This window comes from Heterocephalus glaber, unplaced genomic scaffold (assembly GCF_053883595.1).
Source record: "Heterocephalus glaber isolate CG9 unplaced genomic scaffold, H.glaber_assembly_v1.0 deba00001497, whole genome shotgun sequence".
Lineage (NCBI taxonomy): Eukaryota > Metazoa > Chordata > Mammalia > Rodentia > Bathyergidae > Heterocephalus > Heterocephalus glaber.
The window spans coordinates 14,372,489-14,392,913 of NW_028258320.1; the positions used below are offsets into that span (position 1 = coordinate 14,372,489).

At 40.1% G+C, this 20,425-nt stretch overlaps 1 protein-coding gene and 1 pseudogene across 3 annotated transcripts in view; both read right to left on the reverse strand.

The window, feature by feature from the left end:
- The window catches only part of Vcl (vinculin), a 105,471-nt gene that overhangs the window by 26,399 nt on the left and 58,647 nt on the right, over nt 1–20,425 (reverse strand). For 2 of the 3 annotated variants that reach the window (XM_004846315.4, XM_004846314.4), the window contains exons 6-10: nt 18,950–19,110; nt 9,563–9,653; nt 8,388–8,535; nt 4,788–4,941; nt 3,529–3,704 (exon numbers count right to left, since the gene is read on the reverse strand). In XM_004846315.4, the coding sequence (XP_004846372.1) occupies nt 3,529–3,704; nt 4,788–4,941; nt 8,388–8,535; nt 9,563–9,653; nt 18,950–19,110 (730 nt within the window). Of the gene's footprint in view, nt 1–3,528; nt 3,705–4,787; nt 4,942–8,387; nt 8,536–9,562; nt 9,654–16,065; nt 16,112–18,949; nt 19,111–20,425 lie in introns of all 3 variants that reach the window. The other variant, XM_087185400.1, reaches the window with a different exon arrangement.
- Nucleotides 5,778–5,956, reverse strand: LOC147825564 (U2 spliceosomal RNA; annotated as a pseudogene).

The window sequence follows — 20,425 nt, forward strand, 5'->3', positions numbered from 1 at the left end:
GTACTGTTGCAAACACCCTTCTTATTTAATCTTCACAAACCCTATCTGTATTATCTTTTTTAAAAAAGTATTTTTTTTTTGGTACCAGGGATCGAACTCAGGTCCTTGCACTTGCGAGGCAGGCAGCGGAACCACTGAGCTAAATCCCCGGCCCCAAAATTTTTAATGAAACAAAAACTGAGGCCCGAAGCCCCAAGATCCCATTATTTTGGCAGAGTCAGGCTTGAACCCAACACTCTAACTTTAGAGTGCTTGCTCTGAAGCTACTATGGTATCTGTGTTACCTCACACTGGTATCACCCAATCCCTAATCCCTGCCATGGCAGATCAAACCAGGCTGTTATTTAACTCAAGGACAACATACTGCAGCCAGGATAGGTACTCAATTAGATTTAGGACTAGATTTAGGTGGTTCTCAAAGTACAATCTGAATGAAAGTCACTTGGGGTCCTCTTTTTTTTTTTAATGACAGGATCTCACTATGCAGCTGGGATCGTATTTTTAAATATAAATACAGTAGTCTGCTGGGTGAGGTGATAGGAGGCTGAGGCAGGAGGATCACTATGAGTTCAAGGCTAGCCTGGGCTCTATAGTGAGTTCAAGACTAGCATGAATTATACAGAAAGACACTGTCTCAAAATATATACATACAGTTAAACCATCCAAAGAAACTATGATTAAGTATACCTGGGATGGAGACCAAAGGTCCATATTTTTTAACAACCTTCTCAGATAATCCTTGATCCGTACTTCAAAAACCCTGCATGCTCAACAATGGTACGATCTAGAGCTGGAAAGTTATACTAAGCCTGGGCCATTGTAGTCAAAGCCAGAGGAAGAACCTCCAAATAAATGCCCAGAGTGAAGCAGACATAGAGGACATCATACAGCTCAAGATGAAGTGGTAGAGAAAGGGAGTTCTAGTTGCTACAATACCTGGCCACAGTTCAAATTGCTGGGTTCCATCAGAGGCCACCACATGTTTTCAGTAAACCTCTACTTTTTTCCCCCTGGTACTGGGGATTGAACCTAGGGACTTGGCACTGAGCTATATCCCCAGTCTTTTGTTTGTTTGTTTTTGTTTTTGAGACAGTGTCTCACTGTGTAGTTTAGGCTGTTCTTGAACTTACCATGTAGCCCAGGCTGGCCTTGAATTTGCAGTGATCCTCCTGCCTCAGCTTTCCAAGTGCTGGGATTATAGGTGTACACCATCACGCTTGGCTTTTTTTTTCTGTACCAAGGATTAAACTTGGGACCTTGTGCTTTCGAGGCAGGCAGCGAGGCACACAGGGGCACCACTGAGCTAAATCCCCAGCCCTATGCTTGGCTATTTTTTTATTTTTGAGACAGAATCTCACTAAGTTGCCCAGGCTGGGCTCAAACTTGCAATCCTCCTTCCTCAGCTTCCCAGAGTGCCAGGCTTATGGGCATATTCCACCACACTTGGCTAAACTTCCACTTTTTATTCAAGTTAGTTCCTTGCAACCAAAACCTCAACAAGAGTTAACACAGAAACAAAAAAGGCAATTGTTTCACAAAGGTCAATAACTACTGCCAAAACCTTATTCCAAAGATTCTAGATTTTAACAATTAACAATATACAAAGAATCTGACTAACTTTACATCTCGAGTCCACTCAGTCATAGAAAAGTAACCTTCTGGCTAATCTCACCTGTTTCATCTGTAAAAATAAAAATATTAACCCATCTGCCAGAATAACTAATTTAGATACTCTTTCAAGATCTACTTTATGATTTTTAGTTTCTATAACATTGCCCATTATAAAGCTAGACAAGGAGTTCTGGTCATAGCTACTCCTGCTGCCAAGAAGTTATGTGTAGCATGTTTATGAGAATGTTACAGCAATACGTATAATACGGCACAAGAAACCACACAAGAAGGTCTACTGTCATCATCATTAACATTAATTATCTCTTCACCACATATTAAGGAGTTAATATTAATGATTAATATACCTATCTTAGACATTATATTTTACCACTCATAAAGTACACATTTTCTCATTGAAATAATTCAAGAATTTGATATGACAGTGATCTCCAAATGACTGACCCTGACATATAATCAATCAGATTTGAGCTGTCACCCAGACTGGTCTCTGAAACCACAACATTCAGCCTAAGTATGTCTAACCCGCTTCCACCAAACTTAGTTCACGATACAAGGCAGGGCAGAAGTTTCCCTTACTAGCTGGCATTGCAGTCTTGGTCAACAAAAGACTCCAAAGAGCTCTAAAGTATCTCTCACTGGAGCAAAAAAATTAGGCATTCTTGCATGGAAGAAGAGGAAACATGCAGGTTAAATGAAAACTAGAGTATCTCAAGACACTTGAGTGTGGTTATTCCAAGAATGGGGCTGGAGCTCTGGGGAAGAAAAGAATGTAACTTACTTTTGACATTATACCCTTCCGTAGCGTTTGTTTAGCATGTATTGCAGTTTGGTTTTGTTTTTTTTGGTACCAGGGATCGAACTCGGGACCTTGCACTTACGCGGCAGGCACCGGAACCACTGAGCTAAATCGCCGGCCCTGCAGTTTGTTTTTTAAAGACCTAGATACTTATCAGAAGAAAGCAACACCTCTTTCCCATATAATCACAGTAGGTTCCATGAAAGTCTTAAGAGGGGAAGCTGTGGTGAAGATGTTTTTACAGCAACAATCACCAAGGAAACATAATTTAAGATTTTTTTTTTTGGTACAAGGGATCGAACTCGGGTCCTCGCGCTTGCACAGCAGGTGGCAAAACCACTGAGCTAAATCCCCGGCCCAATTTAAGAATTTCTTTTTTTTTTTGTACCGGGGATCGAACTTGGGTCCTTGCGCTTGCGCAGCAGGCAGCGAAACCGCTGAGTTAAATCCCTGGCAAGAATTTCTTATAATTACTTCTTAAGAAATAACATTAGGTGGGTGACTCAGCTCAGGTGGCTGAGTCAGGAAGATTCCCAAGAGTTCAAGGGCTACATACTGAGTTTGAGGCCAGCCTGAACTACATAGTGAAACCCTGTCTCAAAACAAGTACAAAAAAATAAAAATAAAAAATAAAACAAGTACAAAAACAAAACACTGCTGGAGAAGAAAGGAAATACCTCCTTATGCCTCTCCCTTTCCCCCACATACAGACACAGGAGTCTTTTCACAGCTGGCCATAAAAATTACTTTCCTCCTATGTCTGGCGAACAGACATGTTTTACAAATAGCAGAGAAAGTCCTAGTTTAGAAATTTTAAAAACATAATTTTTGGGCCCGGGGTTTTAGCTCAGTGGCTTCGCTGCCTGCTGTGCAAGCGCAAGGACCCGAGTTCAATCCCTGGTACCAAAACAACAACAAAAAAAACAACACAAAAAACAAAGTACAAAAACATAATTTTTTGATATATTTATCAACCAACATACATGCATTTAATCTACAAGAATTCAATTCTCTATGTTCCTACAGGAAAAAGAGAGGAGAGGGGAGGAGGTGAGAGAAAGCGAGGTACTAAAGGGCAATTAAAGGGATTAAATACATACTGTCTTCGTAAATCTGCTAATTTAGAAGTCAGAGCAGATATTTCTCCAAGGGATCGCAGAATGTCATCTCTCTCTTTAGGATCATCACACAATTCTGCTATTTTCCGTGCTTCAGCCAAAGCTCCTCGAATCTGTTCTTCTCCTTCAGGTCCACCATTTGGATCTGCAAGCCAGTTCTACACAGGGAAATGAACAACACTGCAGTCTACTCATCAAACACATTTAACGGAACTTCCTAAGTACCTCTAAAGTCATCCACACTAGTAATCATTTTTAAAGTGCTAATTCTTTTTGTTTTATTGAGGCTCTTAGCTCAGGTAAGACTGAATCCCTCCCTTCTTCTCCTTTTATTTTTGATGCTGGGGCTAGAAACCTACGGCTTCATATGTGCTAACCATGAACCACACTACACTCCCAGCCCCTCCTTCTTCTTTTTAACTCTGTCCATTTCCATTAGAATAAAATATATTCATGAACTTTATCTCATCTTTGAATTAATGAGGAATCTTTCTTTTTGGGGTACTAGAGATTTAACTCAGGGTCTTACATATGCTAAGCAAGTACACTACCACTGAATATACTCCCTAACCCTTTCTACATCATTTCTTTTTTTTTCCTTTTTACTTTTTTTTTGTACCAGGGATCAAACTCAGGACCTCGCATTTGCCAGCCAGGCACTGTGCCGCTGAGCGAAATCCTCTGCCCTATATTATTTCATTTTGAGACAGGGTCTCCTAAGTTGCCCAGGCTGGCCTTGAACTTGCAAACTTCCTGCCTCAGCCATCCAAGTAGCTAGGATTACAAATAGGCACGTGCTACATGCCCAACTCTAAGAACACTTTTCAAGTTTCTCAAACATTTGTGTTTGTAAAATGCTTTAAACTCATTTAACATATAGTGAAATCAGAAAAACTTAACCCTTTAACTCTGCTATGACCAAATATAACTGTGAATTCTGAAATAAGGAATAGTTTCAATGTACTGCAATCTGTATCAGGAGCTAGGATTCTCTTGGTATTCTACATGCCTATTTTTAAACTAGTTGAAGTACTCAAAATTAAGATCTTTATTTCAAAATAGAGATGAACATTAGTCTAAACCTGTGAGGGAGGAAGGTGTTACCGCTCCTAACTGCAGGAAGCAGTCAATCAGCCATTACCTAGAAACACCCATTATCCACCCATGGGTGGGTGGAGGAATGCAGGATATTTATGGCACACTTTCTCTCTTCCAACCCCTCTGGAAATCACTGTCACTACCTGAGCAGCATCAATCTTCTTTGCAATGCTCTGCTTTGAGTTTGTCATGGCTTCAAGCTTGCGAGCTGCATTTTCCACTTTTGCTGTGAGCACATCCAGACCTTGGGACACCTGCTGGGCTTTCTGCATGGCCACTGGAGAGGCTCCTTGTCCTCTGCTCAAACAGACAGATGCTGTCACTGTAGCCCCTCAAATACTTCATAACAAAATATTCCCAACACCACAATGCCTGTCGTTAACATGCTTGTCTTCTGCCTTTTCCCAGGAATCTCAGACAGCACATGAAAACACAGCTAAATGAGACATCCAATCCATCTCCTTTCTCTTCTGCTTTTAAAAATACACATTCACTTTATAGAAATACAGAGCCACACTGAAGTCAAGACAGCAAATTTTGATAATTATTCTCCTCTTGGTGGTGATTATATAACCACATCTAAACTTCAGTTGGCAAATGTTCTAGGGATCCTATTGCTGTGAAGGGCTTTGTTACCATAGAAATATGTGCTTTAGAAATAAGTAGCCCATTAAATTGTCTTATTTATGGGCAAGTGTACACCGAAAATTCTTTCCGAGGCAGCACACACAGTGTTACCAAAGCACACCACACTGAGATCATTTAGATCCGTGTCCAAAAGCTAAATCTTGGTACCTGTGGAACTTTGTTCATGATGCTTAACCCCGTTGGACTTTAGAGGGTTTTTTTCTTACTTATACAATAGAAACAGCTTACAAAATGCAGGTAGGCAACAATATAGTACTTGTCCTGCTTATTTAACAGAGTAGCTTCAAGCATAAAGATAATATACTTGAAAACACTTTGACAATAAAGCAATACAAATATTACAACCTACTACTACAGCTGAATTATCGTTATTACCATGAACCTAATGGTAATCTTAAAAGTCTATTTTCTACTCCTAGATAACTTACAAATTGTTTCCCATCAATTTCCTAAAGAACTAATTTCACTAATTCCTTCTCTGAAAAATGGTTTGCACCACTCAAAAAAGAAAATGTTATGGGCCAGGGATTTAGCTCAGTGGTTCTGCTGCCTGCCTCACAAGCGTAAGGACCCAAGTTCAATCCCCGGTACCAAAAAAAAAAAAAAAATGTTAGTAGAAACTTGTTTTCTACACTTGATCTTAGCCAAAAGGCCGAGAAGCGATTAGAAACTTGTTTTCTTTAACAGGCTTTCAAGTCATAAAGTATGAGTTGTCAACTTTTTACAAATTCAGAATTTTTTTAATCGACCAGCCTGGTAAACTCAATCACAGGAATGGTAACTTTATCATTTGAGAAAATGGTATGGCATATTCTAATCTGAGTTTCCAGCTTTAGGATGAAGCCCAAAACATCTTTCTTCCCTTAGTAATAATACGAACCTAACACTCATTTATGTATCTTTTTAAAAAGCCACCTATTTTTCACCTAGAATAATACTTGAGATAATGAACTCCATAAATTTACTGTCAAAAATATAAAAGGTACATATACACCTTTCTTCTCTCAGACTTGAGGCCTGCCTTCCTTTAACCCAGCTAAAGAAGGGAAAACTTTCAGGAAACACACTATTTATGATTAAATTTGCTTCCCCCCACCTCAATTGTAGTAAATCATCATGAGGAATCATGTCGGTATATAACTCCAACTGTGAAAAAGTAAAATATGTACGGACTACCTTTAAAATAAAAAGTTTACTGAATCCCATAGGAGTTAAAACATATTCTTACAATGCTGAAACTCAAGACTAGAAGAATACCAATGAAGAAAATGTTGTTGTGTATTAGCCACTGGGTATATTTAAGAAAGGACAACAGAAAGATAGCTTTCTAATCTTTCTTTATGAAAGGACACTGAAGACTCCACTGTGAATCAGGCCCAAAGCTACTCATCACTGTTCTAGCCTTTTCTTTTTACAGATTAATGGTCAATCCCATACAACAACGGCCTCATTCTCTTGCTCATATTCATCTCTCTAAACACACACAACTGTGTGTTTGAGAATTCCAAGTGAAAACTGTCTACCACACTGTGAAAAGGCTTCAGACAAAAGAGGCAGAAATGAGAAATTAGAAGAGCCAAGAATCTTGTCAAACTGCATTGGCATTTCTCCAAATGGGAACAAAACTTCTTTTTGTCCCTCCTGCAAAGTTCTTGTCACGCTCATGGCAAGTGAGACTGATTCTCGGCAGAAGAAAGATTCAATGAGCTCAATGGAACCATATTTATTTAAGCTGTTTCTTCTCTCCTTCAGGATAAGGATACAACCTGCAGCCCTGGAGCTTGTAGGGCTACAATGAACCCACAAATACTGAGAAATTATGTTATTTAATGAGCATATTCACTGCATCTTTTTAGGTGATGGTGAATGCTTACATCAAATTATGAAAATGATCTTGGTCCAAAAGAGGTTAACCTGTTCCCGCCAGCTTGAGCCACCAGTGGTAAAAGCGTGACAGTTCCATCAGGTGGCTTGTACCACCCAGTGTGACTGTCCCATGCTGCCCAATGCGACAGGCATGCATGGACTACTGGTGGTTCAGAGCCACCTGGCAGTGAGATATACAAATTACAGCCCTGTCATGAATGTGTTAAGAACCACTCTAAGATCTGTATTCTTACACGTGAATACTTTGAGATGAGGTATAATGGTATACAGCATGTGAGGTGTTTCTGAGCCCTCTGAGTGAGGGCACCCTGGATATCCCAATGGTCTTGAGAAGTTTCATAACATTCTCAAAGCTAAATTAAACTTTATCTATACTAGTATCTCCATACACTTCAATTTTTCTTAATATCTGTAAAATTCCATTAAAATGAGAATCTTTTAAAACTTCATTAACTCCGTGCCTAAATTCTAAATAGATCTATATTACACTGAGTTCTCAATAGCAAACTAAATAAATTTGGGGGGCAGGGGTTACCAGACATCAAACTCAGAACCTTGCGCTTTTGAGGCAGGCACAGTGCCACTGAGCTAAATCCCCGGCCCTAAACTATAGACATTTATTTAGCTTATGGAAGGAGTTCTAAAAGCCAAAACTTGAGGAGAATAAAAGATAAAAGAATTATAAAACCAAGTAAGCAATGGTAAAATACAAACTCAAAAGAGCCCAGATATTATCATTTTAGAGGACAATCTATTTAAATGATTTAATGTTCATAAGTCCATGGCTAGAAACTAAAAAAGCAAATTTCTATTTCAATTATAGAATAAGTTCCAACTTTATCGTTAAGCATCTGACGTTCTATTTTATTATTTTTGTTTTGTTTTCTTTTCTTTTTGAGACAGGGTCTTGCTGTGTAGTTCAGGCTGGCCTTGAACTCACTATGTAGCCCAGGCTGACCTCCAACTCATGGCAATCCTCCTGCCTCAGCCTCCCAAGGAATGGGATTATAAGTGTGGGCCACCATGCCCAGCAACATCTGTGTATTTTTAAAGTTCTGAGAAGGGAAAGTTCACATCAGACGAATAATATAATACCTATGTTATCTAATATCCAAAGATACCAGTAAAACTGGTGTGGACCTGCTCTAAATCACACCATGAGGAGCGAGCTACTCGCTAATGGTCCAGTGAGAGCAGAGGGACTTTACCTGGCTCGGAGGTCAGCCACCTGGTCAGTCATCTGCCCCAGCATTTTGCACGTCCCCAGGATCTCCCTGCGCTCCTTGCCTGCGCACAGCTCACCGACTTTTCCAGCTTCATCTAGGATCTGCCTGATGGCCTGCTCGCCAGCGTCCCCTGAAATAGACAGACACTCGATGTCTGCATTGTAGACATGTGGGTCATTCAGAGAGGGTACTTTACAAGTCTTCATTCATGAAGGGAAGGGTGATCCTACTCGAGAAGACAAGTGAATAGAAGGGAAGCCATCTGATAGCTAACAGCCGACCACTGCCCTTACAACCACAGATGCTGCTAAAAAATGATAAAGGCAGTCAGTAAGTCCCAAACTTGCCAACGAGTTTCATTCCAGGAGAATTTCTTGCAAGCTGACAAAGCAAGTCTTATACTGCACACCTGTGAGAGTTCGCAACTCGAACGTTTATAAGTCAGGGACTTACTGTACTTGGAATCACATCCATCTGGAGATACTAACCAGCTGAGGGTTAAGAATATGGATGATGGAAACGGGCTCTGACAGTTTGTTTGTTTGTTTTGGTACCAGGGATCAAACTCACAACCTTGTGCTTTCAAGGCAGGCAGCAGAACCACTGAGCTAAATCCCTGGCCCAGGCACTAACAGTTTAACAGTACTCAGCACCTCCAACCTCCATTAGGCTTTTCACATTCATTCAAATATTAATCTAAAAATGAATAAATATTAAATTAGGAAATCCATAAAGCCAAATTCAATGACCTACTTGGGTCTTATTTTTCTATAGTCAACTTTGCTTTCCAATTTTTATTGGCATCAGTATTTAATCTGCTTAATTAAGTACTCTGTTGACATAAATGGAAGTCTGCCCCATGGGAACTAGCAGAGAAAAGCTTTTATTCAAAACCATTGTCCTTCTGATACAGGGAATGGTTGAAGAATGCCCAGCTCAGCTTGGTCTATACCTCCATGATGAGAGGCAATATGATCTATGCCCTCATCCTCTGAAGGTCATTAATGCTTCAGTTAGCCAAGACTATCAAAGGATGAGGTGTGTTCCAGAAAGTTACAGCAGTGTATCAGATTATGAAAGGATGTCTTCCTTTCTTTTCTTTCTTTGGATTTTAGCTTTTCATTGTGCACACCAGAAAAGCAGAACTAAAGGGTTACCTGGGGAGGCACTGGGGTCACGAAGCCAACCTTTGGCCTGGTTCAATTTGGAGTCTATGGAGGCCAGTGCTCTCTTCATGGCTTCAGTGTCCTTTGGAAGAGAAATCCCGCAATTATTTTCTTTGCAAAAACTAAAGCGCCATGATACACAGTAGACAGAGAAGTAGTTACAACACTAACATACATAATAGCTAAAGTGGTCCTGCGACGGCCTTCAATAAATCTCATCATGTCACAATTCTTATTTCTGTCAAAAAGCAGCATCTTACATGCAAATCTTCAGTTAATTCTATTCTGTTGCCTGATATCTCTATTGCTAAAACTGTGAAAACTGGTAAAATCGCTCAAGCCAAAAGATGTTTAATGTCTGCAGCAGGAGAAAGCCCTGTTGTCACATGCCTTATTATAAGCCTTTCTTCTAGGTGACAACCATCTACCACAGCATTGCCGGGGCCGTCCCGGCTTCAGACAAGCCTCATTAGTATGTGGTGCCACAAATCACGGCTCTCCATACATTCTGAAATACACACATACACACACACACACACACACACACACACACACACACGATGATGTTTCATTATATTAAATTAATCTGAAAAACTGATTGGAAAAAGAAATTTGAACTTGTCAATGTAGCAGTTTTTTTTTAAATTATACCAAATAAAACATTACATGTTATGCAAGAACATGTATTTTTCTGGCTCTTCCTGTTAGTCCTCATTTTTAGTTCCCTTTGTTCTTCCCTAATCTGAGAGAAGGGGGTAGGATGTAAAAAAATAGGTCTTGATTTATTGTTTACAAGTACAATTCATAATGAAGATAGTAAAACTAGCATAAAATATCCTGGGATATAGCTGAAGACAACAAATTAACCCATTTTTAAAAGTCTATGTATTTTTGGCCAGAAACAGCAGTGCATGTCTGTATTCCAGCTACTCAGGAGTCTGGGGCAGGATGACTGAAAATTGGAGAACAAACTGGGCAGTTTAGCGAGACACTGCCTCAAAATAAAAAATGAAATTGAGGGGGTGTGGCAGCACATGCCTGTAAGCCCAGAACTATGGGAGGCTAAGGCAGAGGGTGGCAAGTTCAAACCCAGACTGGGCAATTCAGCAACTTAGTGAGACATTGTCTCAAAATTTAAAAAATGAAAGAAAGACCACCCCACCTCGTGGCTTTGTCCCATAAAACATCTTTGAGAAGTTGGGTGAGGGGGCAACCCACTTTCTGGTCCCTCTTCTGTCTCTCTTAGACTGAAGCTTTCTTTTTCTCAATAAATTTTTCCTACTCTGTGGAAAAAAAAATGAAGAAAGGGCTGGGGAAATAGCTCAGTACTAAGGCCCTGAGTTCAATCCCCAGCACTAAAGGTGGTGGTGGTAGTGGGTGTTAATAAATTATAAAAGGGCTGAGGATGTAGCTCAGTGCAAGGCCCTGGGTTCAATCTGCAGTATACATATATATTTTAACATTTTTAATACAGAAAAATGCAAAGAACAATATAATAAGTACTCATGCACTCCTCCTGGAATGGATAGGCTGGCCAACTCCTAAGTCTCTATTTAACATCTTAAAAGACAGACTATTTCCTTTTTGCTCTAGGGAACTGATCTATCAATGCATACAGTTCACCTCTAAAATTCTAGGCAATGTCCTATAATCCCTAACTTCAATTCCCAAACCTGCAGAACTACAGTTCCTAAGGGCGTTGTACTGCCAGTTTTCCACAAGGGGGCACCAGGCGCATCCCTACTTCCAAGTCAAAGAAGAAAGTACTGGGTGTGGTGGCGCAAACCTGTAATCCTAGCACTTGCGAGGTTGAGACAGCAGGATCGCTAAGAGTTCAAGGCTAGCCTCGGCTACATAGAGAGTTTAAGGCCAGCTTGAACTAATAGTGAGACCCTGTCTCAAAAAAAAAAAAAAAAAAGGAGAAGGTGAGCAGCCAAAGTAATTGCTCAAATAGGACTCTCAGCTTTAGGGATCCTTCTCCCCGCCGGCCCCAAACAGATATAGAGTATTTGCCTGTTCTAACCTTAATTCTCAGCCACAGCAACAAAAAAGAAGTGAACTAAATTACTGGGGAAAATGGAAATAAAATATTTTTATTATCAAGTTACAGTACATGAAATTATGGTAGCTATGAATTGAAGGTGGCATCAATAGCCAGGCGCATAAAATCCCAGACACTCAGAAAATGGAGGAGCCAGGAGGACTGGGAATTCCAGGCCAGCCTGGGCAATTAGTGGGACTCTGTCTCAAAATAAATTTAAAAAGCTGATGTAACTCAGTGTGAAAGCCCCAGGTTCAATCTCTGTGGCAAAAAGAAAGAAAAAGTGGTGTCATGAAAAAATCTATTTCAAAATCCATTTGTAACTGGTACAGATAGACAAGTAGTAAGTAATTTTTTTTTTTTGTCCGCAGAAGGTGGGGATGCTTTTGTTTTGTTTGAGACAGTATTTCGCTATGTAGGCCAGGCTGGCCTCAGCTCCTTCCCTTTTTTTTATTTTTTATTTTTTGGTACTGGGGATCAAACTCGAGACCCTGTGCTTGTGAGGCAGGTGGTGGAACCACTGAGCTAAAACCCTGGCCCAATTTTTTCTTTTCTTTTTTTTTTGCTTGAGGCCTCAGCTCCTGCATCAGCCTCCCGAGTGCTGAGATTACAGGGGTGTGCCACCACACCCAGTGACAATGTATTTTTTTAGTTCTTTGAGTCTCACACGATTTAAATATCTGTTCCTCTCTTCCATCTTGTTTTACATTAATTTGTACAGCAAACCCTTCCTCCAAAAGTAAAGGAAAGCTTAATTCCAAATTAGCAAAGCTCCTGCTCTGAACTCACTATGTAGCTCAGACTGGCCTCGAACTCTCAGTGATCCTCCTGCCTCAGCCTCCCCTGAGATTAGAGGCCTGTACAGCAAGTCATTATCTTTTCAAAAGAGAATTTCAGGCAGCCTCAGGGAGCTGGACTGCCTTCAGGGTTTAACATAAATTATAAGGCATAACACAAGTTGCCTAGGTACACAGATTTTATATAAATATTTAGCTCTTAGGATGTACGTGCATACCCTGGAGAAGAGGAATTATGTCACAGTGAGTCTATTTAATTTAAAACCTGTTAATAACCATTTCCTTAACACTTATTTTCAGTTAGCAATAAAGACTTAACTATACTTCAAAAATCTAAATTCAAAAGGAAGGGAAAGTCAGAATTTTTTTGCATCTAGTCTTAGGAGTAAAGGCTACTACCGAGAAAACTAACTTCAACTAAGCATTTCCTGCACATTTAAGCCACTTTCCCTCTCATTTACCTCACTAAATTTCAAATTTAAATGTTATATAATTTTACAAATTAAGAAACAGGGAGCTGGGCATGGTTGTGCATGCCTGTAATCCTAGCACTCGGAGAGGCTAAAACAAGATTTTGAGATTGAGGTCGGCTTCAGCTGCACACCAAGTTCAAGGGTGACTTGGACTACAGAGCAAGAGCCTATCTCTAAATAAATAAATAAATAAATAAATACATACATACATAAATGAAAGGAAGGCAGGGAGAGGAAAGGAAAGGAGATACAGAAAGAGAAAGAGAGAGAGGAAGAGAGGGAGGGAGGACTAGCTCATGTTTGTAATCCCAGCACTTTGGGAGGCTGAGGCAGGAGGATCCCAAGTTCAAATCCTGCCTGGGCAATTTAGTGAGACCCTGTCTTAAAATAAAAATAAAAAGGGCTGGGTACACAGCTTAATGCAAAGGGTTCAATCCCCAGTACTGGCAGGGAAGGAAGGAGAGAAAGAAGGAAGGGAGGGAAGAGGGAAGGAAGTGAGTAAGGGACTTCTGAGTGAGCGGTCTGACAACACCAAGAAGTGAAAACCAAAAGATGCTCATTTTTGCCTCAACAGAATCAATGCAAATTTGGAATGGAGGTGCATTTCACAACTGGAGGTTTCAATTAGTTATAAGTTGTTTGTTTTGAGGGGAGTGAGAGTGATCTTTTGAGACAGCACCTCACTATGTAGCCCAAGTTGGCCTCCAACTCATGTCGTTCCTCCTGCCTCAGCCTCCCCAAGTGCTGGGATTACGGCTGTGTGCCACCACACCCAGATAGCTACCATATGAATTTTAGATAAATTTGAAGATTTAAAACTGTCACTGAAAGGGCCACCTTAAATTCTTTCTCAAACAAAGCAGTTTATAACAATCATTTAAACAATATGGTACAATGACATATCTATTAAAACAAAGGTTTTGATGAGAAGAAATATTTTGGTCTCTAAGACTCTCATATATATTTCTTTCGAAGGGCAGTATTTATGATGAAATTCACAGAATTCCATCATAAGCCACATAAGTACACTAATGTTGGATATGATAAAAAATAATTCACTAAACACTAAGGCCTAGAGATCAGTTTGGAGATATGTATATTTATAAAGGGTAAAAATAATTATCATTGTGTGGTTAACCATACCATGTACCACAAGCTTTTCATTAAACTTTGCTAAGTAAGTGTAAGTACCCAGAGTACAATCTGAAGGGAACAGAAAATAGTGCCCCTTCCATATTCTTCTCTATAAACACTCAAATTTACAAAAAGAGCTCTCCACCATTTTCTTATGTGTTTTTGGAGGCTTTGGTTTGGTTTTAAGAGTGAATATAAAAAGACCAAATATAGCATCGTGGCACTGCAACAGCTGGGAAGTAGCTACCTGACCCACCCACCCCCTGTGCCTTTTACAGGGACACTTTTCTCAGATCAAGTTTTGTGGGGTTTTTTGGTACCGGGGATTGAACGCGGGTCCTTGTGTCTGCGCAGCAGGTGGCAAAACCCCTGAGCTAAATCCTCGGCCCTCTCAGATCAAGTTTTAAATTAAAGAACAGTCCCTTGGCACTCTTCCTCTCATACCAGAGGTGGAAGGACAGCCTAAAAGGAGCCCTTTTTGTGTTTTCTCAGGAATTGAAACATTCCTAAAATGCAAAATTTGTTTAGGCCTCAAGAACACCTATGAACCCAAAATTTCTTCACGTTGAATATGTGAAAAAGAACTAAAAATGACTTTTCAACACTCTATAACAAAAGAAAAAAGAGCACCTGTGAATAAGAGTGAGCTCCTCCTAAAGACAATCCAGAGGAAGTGTCATCAGGAAAGTGAATCCCAAGATTCAAAACTAAATAATTTGAACACAGGAAATAAGGACCCGGCTCGCTACATGAGTGGCCAACCCGCTTCCCCTTCTTTCACTAACTCCTGCTTCTCACTCCATCCTGTTTCTGACCACGTTTCCACCACTTCCACTCCATGTTTGGAACAAAAATACTTCTGAAAAGACTAAACAGGGAGAGAAAAGTGCCCAGTCCTGAGACTTCACACAAGTTACCTTCTCTGGCTCTCCGTCCCTTCTCAAATCCCTAAGAATGCCTTTCCGGCTTTAAAAATCTGCCCTGCCTACAGACACACAAACAGATGTGCCAGCTGAAGATAGCTTAGATCAGACAGGGACCATAACTCCTTTAACAGTTCAGAGATTTTCTCCTTAATGGAAGTGGTGAGGGAGGGAAAACATTATAAATGCCTGAGTTAACTATTTATCCCCATCTCCTAAAATCTATCATTCTGTTAGCGGCTTTAAAAACACAATACTTAAAAAAAACACATATATAAACTAATTTTTCAAAAATGATTGAATAAAATTCAACCTGTAAGTCCCTGTGGGCTACAGTAAGGGCTGGCACTGCAGGATGGCACACTGAGCAGTATCTCCTTCTTTGGTAAAGTCATTTTCCGTACACGACATCTGAGTCACTCTCACTGACCCCGTGGGTGGACACTCAACTAATTCTGATGACGTTATCTAATGATGACTCAAGGTGCAAAGCTGCAGGAGCAGCTATGTAGCATTCAGAGTCTTAGCATTAAAATCTTTTTAAGTTTTTCTCTCATTTCCTCTTAATTCCCAGCATGCATCAAGATACAAGGAATATACATTTTTAAAAGATTTTAAAAGATTAGGCATAGCATACTAAATTAACATAATAGAATCTGAATTGTGTTTCACTCACATTTTCTTCATTCATAATCAAGGAAAAATGCTAACTTGATTTTTAATGATCATTATAATCTGATTGTTGGTTTAAGAAGGGGACAGTTTTGGGGCCGGGGATTTAGCTCAGTGGTTCTGTTGCCTGCTCACAAGCACAAGGATCTGAGTTCGATCCCCAGTACCAAAAAAAAGAAGGGGACAGTTTTTACATTTAAAAGAAATGAAATGTTGCAAATCAAAGTTACCTTTTTTTCACAGTGCTGAGGACTAAACACGCAGGGAGTCTCACATGCTAGGATACTGCTGCTCTCCCACTGAGCTACCTCCACAGTCAAAATTACTTTCAAATTTATAAATCTGCCATTTGAATGTAGGTATAAAAAGTAAAATAATCAGCTGCTGCATTGCCTCTTTAAAATATGAACTTATTGGGCAAGACGCACTTTTACCAAGAATTTGTTCCACTTACTTTCTTCCCCACTTTTCTAGAGGAACCATCATTTTCCAGAAGAATACTGCACCAATGGGGAAGCATGAAATAAGTATGGTAAGACAAAGTTAATTATATATTGGTAGGGGCGAGGGGAGGTGAAAGACAATGAACAGAACAGAACCCGGTGGAAACGGACAGACGCGCCTGATGAATTCACTGCTTAGGGCAGAGCAGCAAAAGATGCACAATCCTATTAAAGTGAAAGTAGTCAAGAGAATGTCTATTTTCAGGATAAAATTTTTTCTAAATATTCTTCTAACTAATCAAAATTATTCTTAGGGGGTGAATAGAAGTACAGTGGGTAGGGAGACGGCTAGAAGTGATACCTATCATATACTATTATCTTTTCAGAGTATTTTGATTATTGGACCAGGTAAATGTATAGCAAAGGCAAACTTTAATATATAACAAAAGCAAACTAAGGCTTAAAAAAAAATCTCTGTGCATTCGGATGTTATTATTTGAGCTTCTTTTGGCTGATCTAATTCATTTACTTTCATTCCTAACAGAGTGAGCGTTGCAGCATAAAAGAGAGCTACAAGACTGCATTTGGTGAACACCAGCTCTGTTTCTCTTCTCCATACCCCCGAGTGCCTAATCCTCACCCTGAAAAACTCAACTGAGTTCCCATGGCACCTACACAAATACAGCTCGGTAAGATTTATTCACTAAGTGACAGGCGGCATTTCCCCTACGAGAACAGAGAAGCATGAAAGTTAAATGTCTGTTCTTCCTCACTACATTCGCATCTGCTAGAAGCAAAGGAAAGAGACTGGGTTAGGGGAACATGAGGTAAGAGAGAACTGCAGCTGAGTCACAGCTCAGACAGCAGAAAATACAGTAGCCAGGGACTGAGATTAGGAAAAACTACTAGATATACTGTGCTCTTTTATCCTTTTGATTTTGACTGGTAGATCATTATACACAGACCAGCTGTGTCAGCTAAGCTCTCTAGGCTACTCATTTTCATTACAGCTTAAAACCTCAGTGGTACATCTCTGAAAACAAAATAAAAGACTGGTGTGCCAGGCGTGGCGGTGCACATGCCAGTAATCCCACCACTTGAGGAGGCTGAGGCAGGAGGATCCCCACCAGTCTGAGGCAAGCCTGGGCTACATACTGAGTTGAAGTCCAGCCTGAAATACATGGTGAGACCCTGTCTCAAAATTTTTTTTAAAAAAAAGAAAGAAACTGGTGGAAGAAGCATCTACAGAGATAGCATCAGCTGAAAGTCTCCTTTCCTAGGGCAGGGTCTAAAGGTGATGGGGGGGGGGTCACCTAGGCCCCCTGGGGAATCTCCCCCTCACATGAAGTCAGTGGGAAGAACCAGGCCAAAAAACTTCTAAGGAACCTGCTTAAAGAGATTTTTAAAAAGCTACCAAATATAGAAAGCCTGATATCCCAGAGTAACATGTCTCCTTGTGTTTTTCCCCCAAAGAAAAAGCTCAAATATGAGCCAGAGTCTGTCTGTCCAGAGCCCCGCAGTAAGTCACATTCTGACCTGTATTCGAGCACAGTGTTACACACCGGCAAACAGAATAAGGCACAGCACACAGCACAAGAAAACCTCACAGACATGCTTTTTCTCTTTTTAAGCAAAAAAGAAACTAAAGGGCAAGAAAAGCTTACCTTCTAAACATGAGAAAAAGAATAAAACAAACAAGAGAACAAAAAAGAAGAAGATGCATAAAGAAGTCATAACAAGCAAGTAAAAGTTAAGTATACAAAAGCAAAGACTTAAAATGATTTTACAATATAAATTTAAAATAAATTTAGAACCCACTGAAGAATTTCACATCAATGAGAAAATGCCTCTGTAAATAGATCCACAGTTAAAGTAAACTAACTGATTATTCATAGTTAAATCAGCTTTCTGGGCAACTAGAGAGAGGGCTGGTGCTCTGAGGCCCAGATGTGAGCTCACCTTATAAGTGTCCTGGAGGACACACATAGCTCTCCTGAGCATCCAGTGAAGTCAAACAACAAAATCCTCTCTTTAGTCTGTGTCCTGCCTGCTGGGTGGGCCTGGAGACATTCAAGTCCTATGGGAAAGCTACATCCTGGGGACAGTATGTTCCCTCACCACCTGCATCTCGGACTACTACAAGGACAGTGTTCCTCAAGACCTGGAAGCTCTGTTGATAGTCACCACATGGGGAGAAGTAGACCAGAGTGGCAGGGATGCGAAGCCACTGCTGGGAGGGTCCAGAAGGAACCCATCAACCCCTCTGGAGTCTGAGAAGAGATTCTAGACAGGGTGAAGAGACCTCACAAACTGACAAAGGTGAAGACTAACTTTTTTTTTTTTTTGGTACCAGGGATTGAACTCAGGTCCTTGCACTTGCGCAGCAGGCGGTGAAACCACTGAGCTAAATCCCCAGCCCCAAGACTAATATTTTAAGTAAACTTTCCTTAGGGAAAACGGAATGATCAAGGGACAGGCACATCTAGAAATGCTAAGAATTTCCTATGTATATATTTTTTGGATAAAGGTATAAAATTCAGAAATACAAGCCGTACTCTGTATCTTTCCTACTCACCAGGCACTAACCCCCCACATAAGAGGCAAGGACCCCATCCAGGGAAGGATACGTAGGAGAATTCCTCCACCAGCCCAACCAATGAGAATCCAGCCTGAAGCTAAGGCTTCATGCTTCACCCCATGTGCCTATGTCTTTGTGCTACCTTGGAACAAAGTAAATTTGCAGGAGTAGCAAGTAACCCATGAAACAAAAGGTTAGTCTCACAATATCTGCATACTCTTAATACTACAAGATAAAATGTGAGACAGGTGACAATCAAAGTCCCCCCAGCAGGGAAGAACTGGGGATTTGCTTATTTCCGCTCCAATAACAAATACCTTGCTCGCCCAGGCATCTTCATCCCAAGAAGTGAGTTGTAATACACGAATGATCTCATTAATTTCAGCACTCATCTTTTCTACAGTAAAATTGCGATTTTTCAAAGCTTCTTCTATTCCTTGGTTCTTAGAGTTTTTAGTTGTTACAAAAATCTTCATAGCTATAAAATAAACAAAAAGTCAGAAACTAAACTTGGAATTTAACCTTGTTATGTACAATAATCACGTAACATATTCCACACTTTATATATGTATTTGGGAGTTCTAAGGTCTTAAAAGAATATATAAAACAAACACTGGCAAATCTGCCAATGAAGTTCCAATATCAGCAACTTTCATTGTGAAGAACACTCAAAGTACAAAACATCACTACAGTGTGATTAGGGAGCTGATGAACTACATTCACACAGTATGTAATATCCTTCTATCATCCTGGGCCCTAACACTGGCTCCATCCACTGTAAACCTAATGGGATAGGATGCAAACCATCAACAGTATTCTGCTGCCCCTAACCTCAGCAGGAAACCCCAGAGAAATAAGTTTATCCTCCAGGAGCTCTCTCAATATGTAACAAAGACTTTCTAATCCTCAAAAGTAAACAGTAATAATTAAAATTCAATAAACAAATATTAATTAATGCTTGGAGTTACCCAGACTAAAAAGAAACCATCTTCTGAACAACCTCTGCCACACAGGACGGTTGGCCCTGTAGCTCAGTGGGTAGGGTCCTTGCCTACCATTATCCAAGGCCCTAAGTTCAGGTCCAGCACCACACAAACAGGCCAAAAAAAAAAAAGTAAATAAAAAAACTCTTCATATAAGGTTCCATTTACAAATATCTAGTGCATGTAAATGCTTTCTGGAACACTTAAGACTCATATCTCCTTTCTTAGTTACTATTTGGAACACCAAAGCAAATAACTGGAGTCAGGGTGACATGCCTCTTATGATTTTCTAGAAGTGTAAGTTGTTTTTTTTTTTTTGGTACCAGGGATCGAACTCGGGTCCTTGCACTTGCATAGTAGGCGGCGAAACCACTGAGCTAAATCCCCAGCCCCATGCCTCTTATGATTTTGAAAGTAAAGCTGCCCTCTCAGAGTTAAGCTACCCACAACTTGACCAAGATAATTATGTAAACCATACGGTGCTGGGCATACTAGACACTGAGTAAGGGGCAAATCACTTTTACTCACTGGGAGAGCAGACATCATGTTTGCATTTCTGGGCTCTGTCCAAGGGGAAGATAAGATGGTCCCAACTGGTGACCAGAGAACTGATATATTCGTAACATAGAGAACAGTTAAACATCTTTTAGGAAAAACAGTGCTAAAACACACTGAGAAGGAAGCTTTATCATACAGTGCTCCATAATAGCCATTCCAACTCCTAATTATTTTTCTGTAATATAAGGTATGAAAATTCAGTGTTCATAACCAGAGGACATTTTCTCTCAGAAAAGATCCTATCAGAGCTTT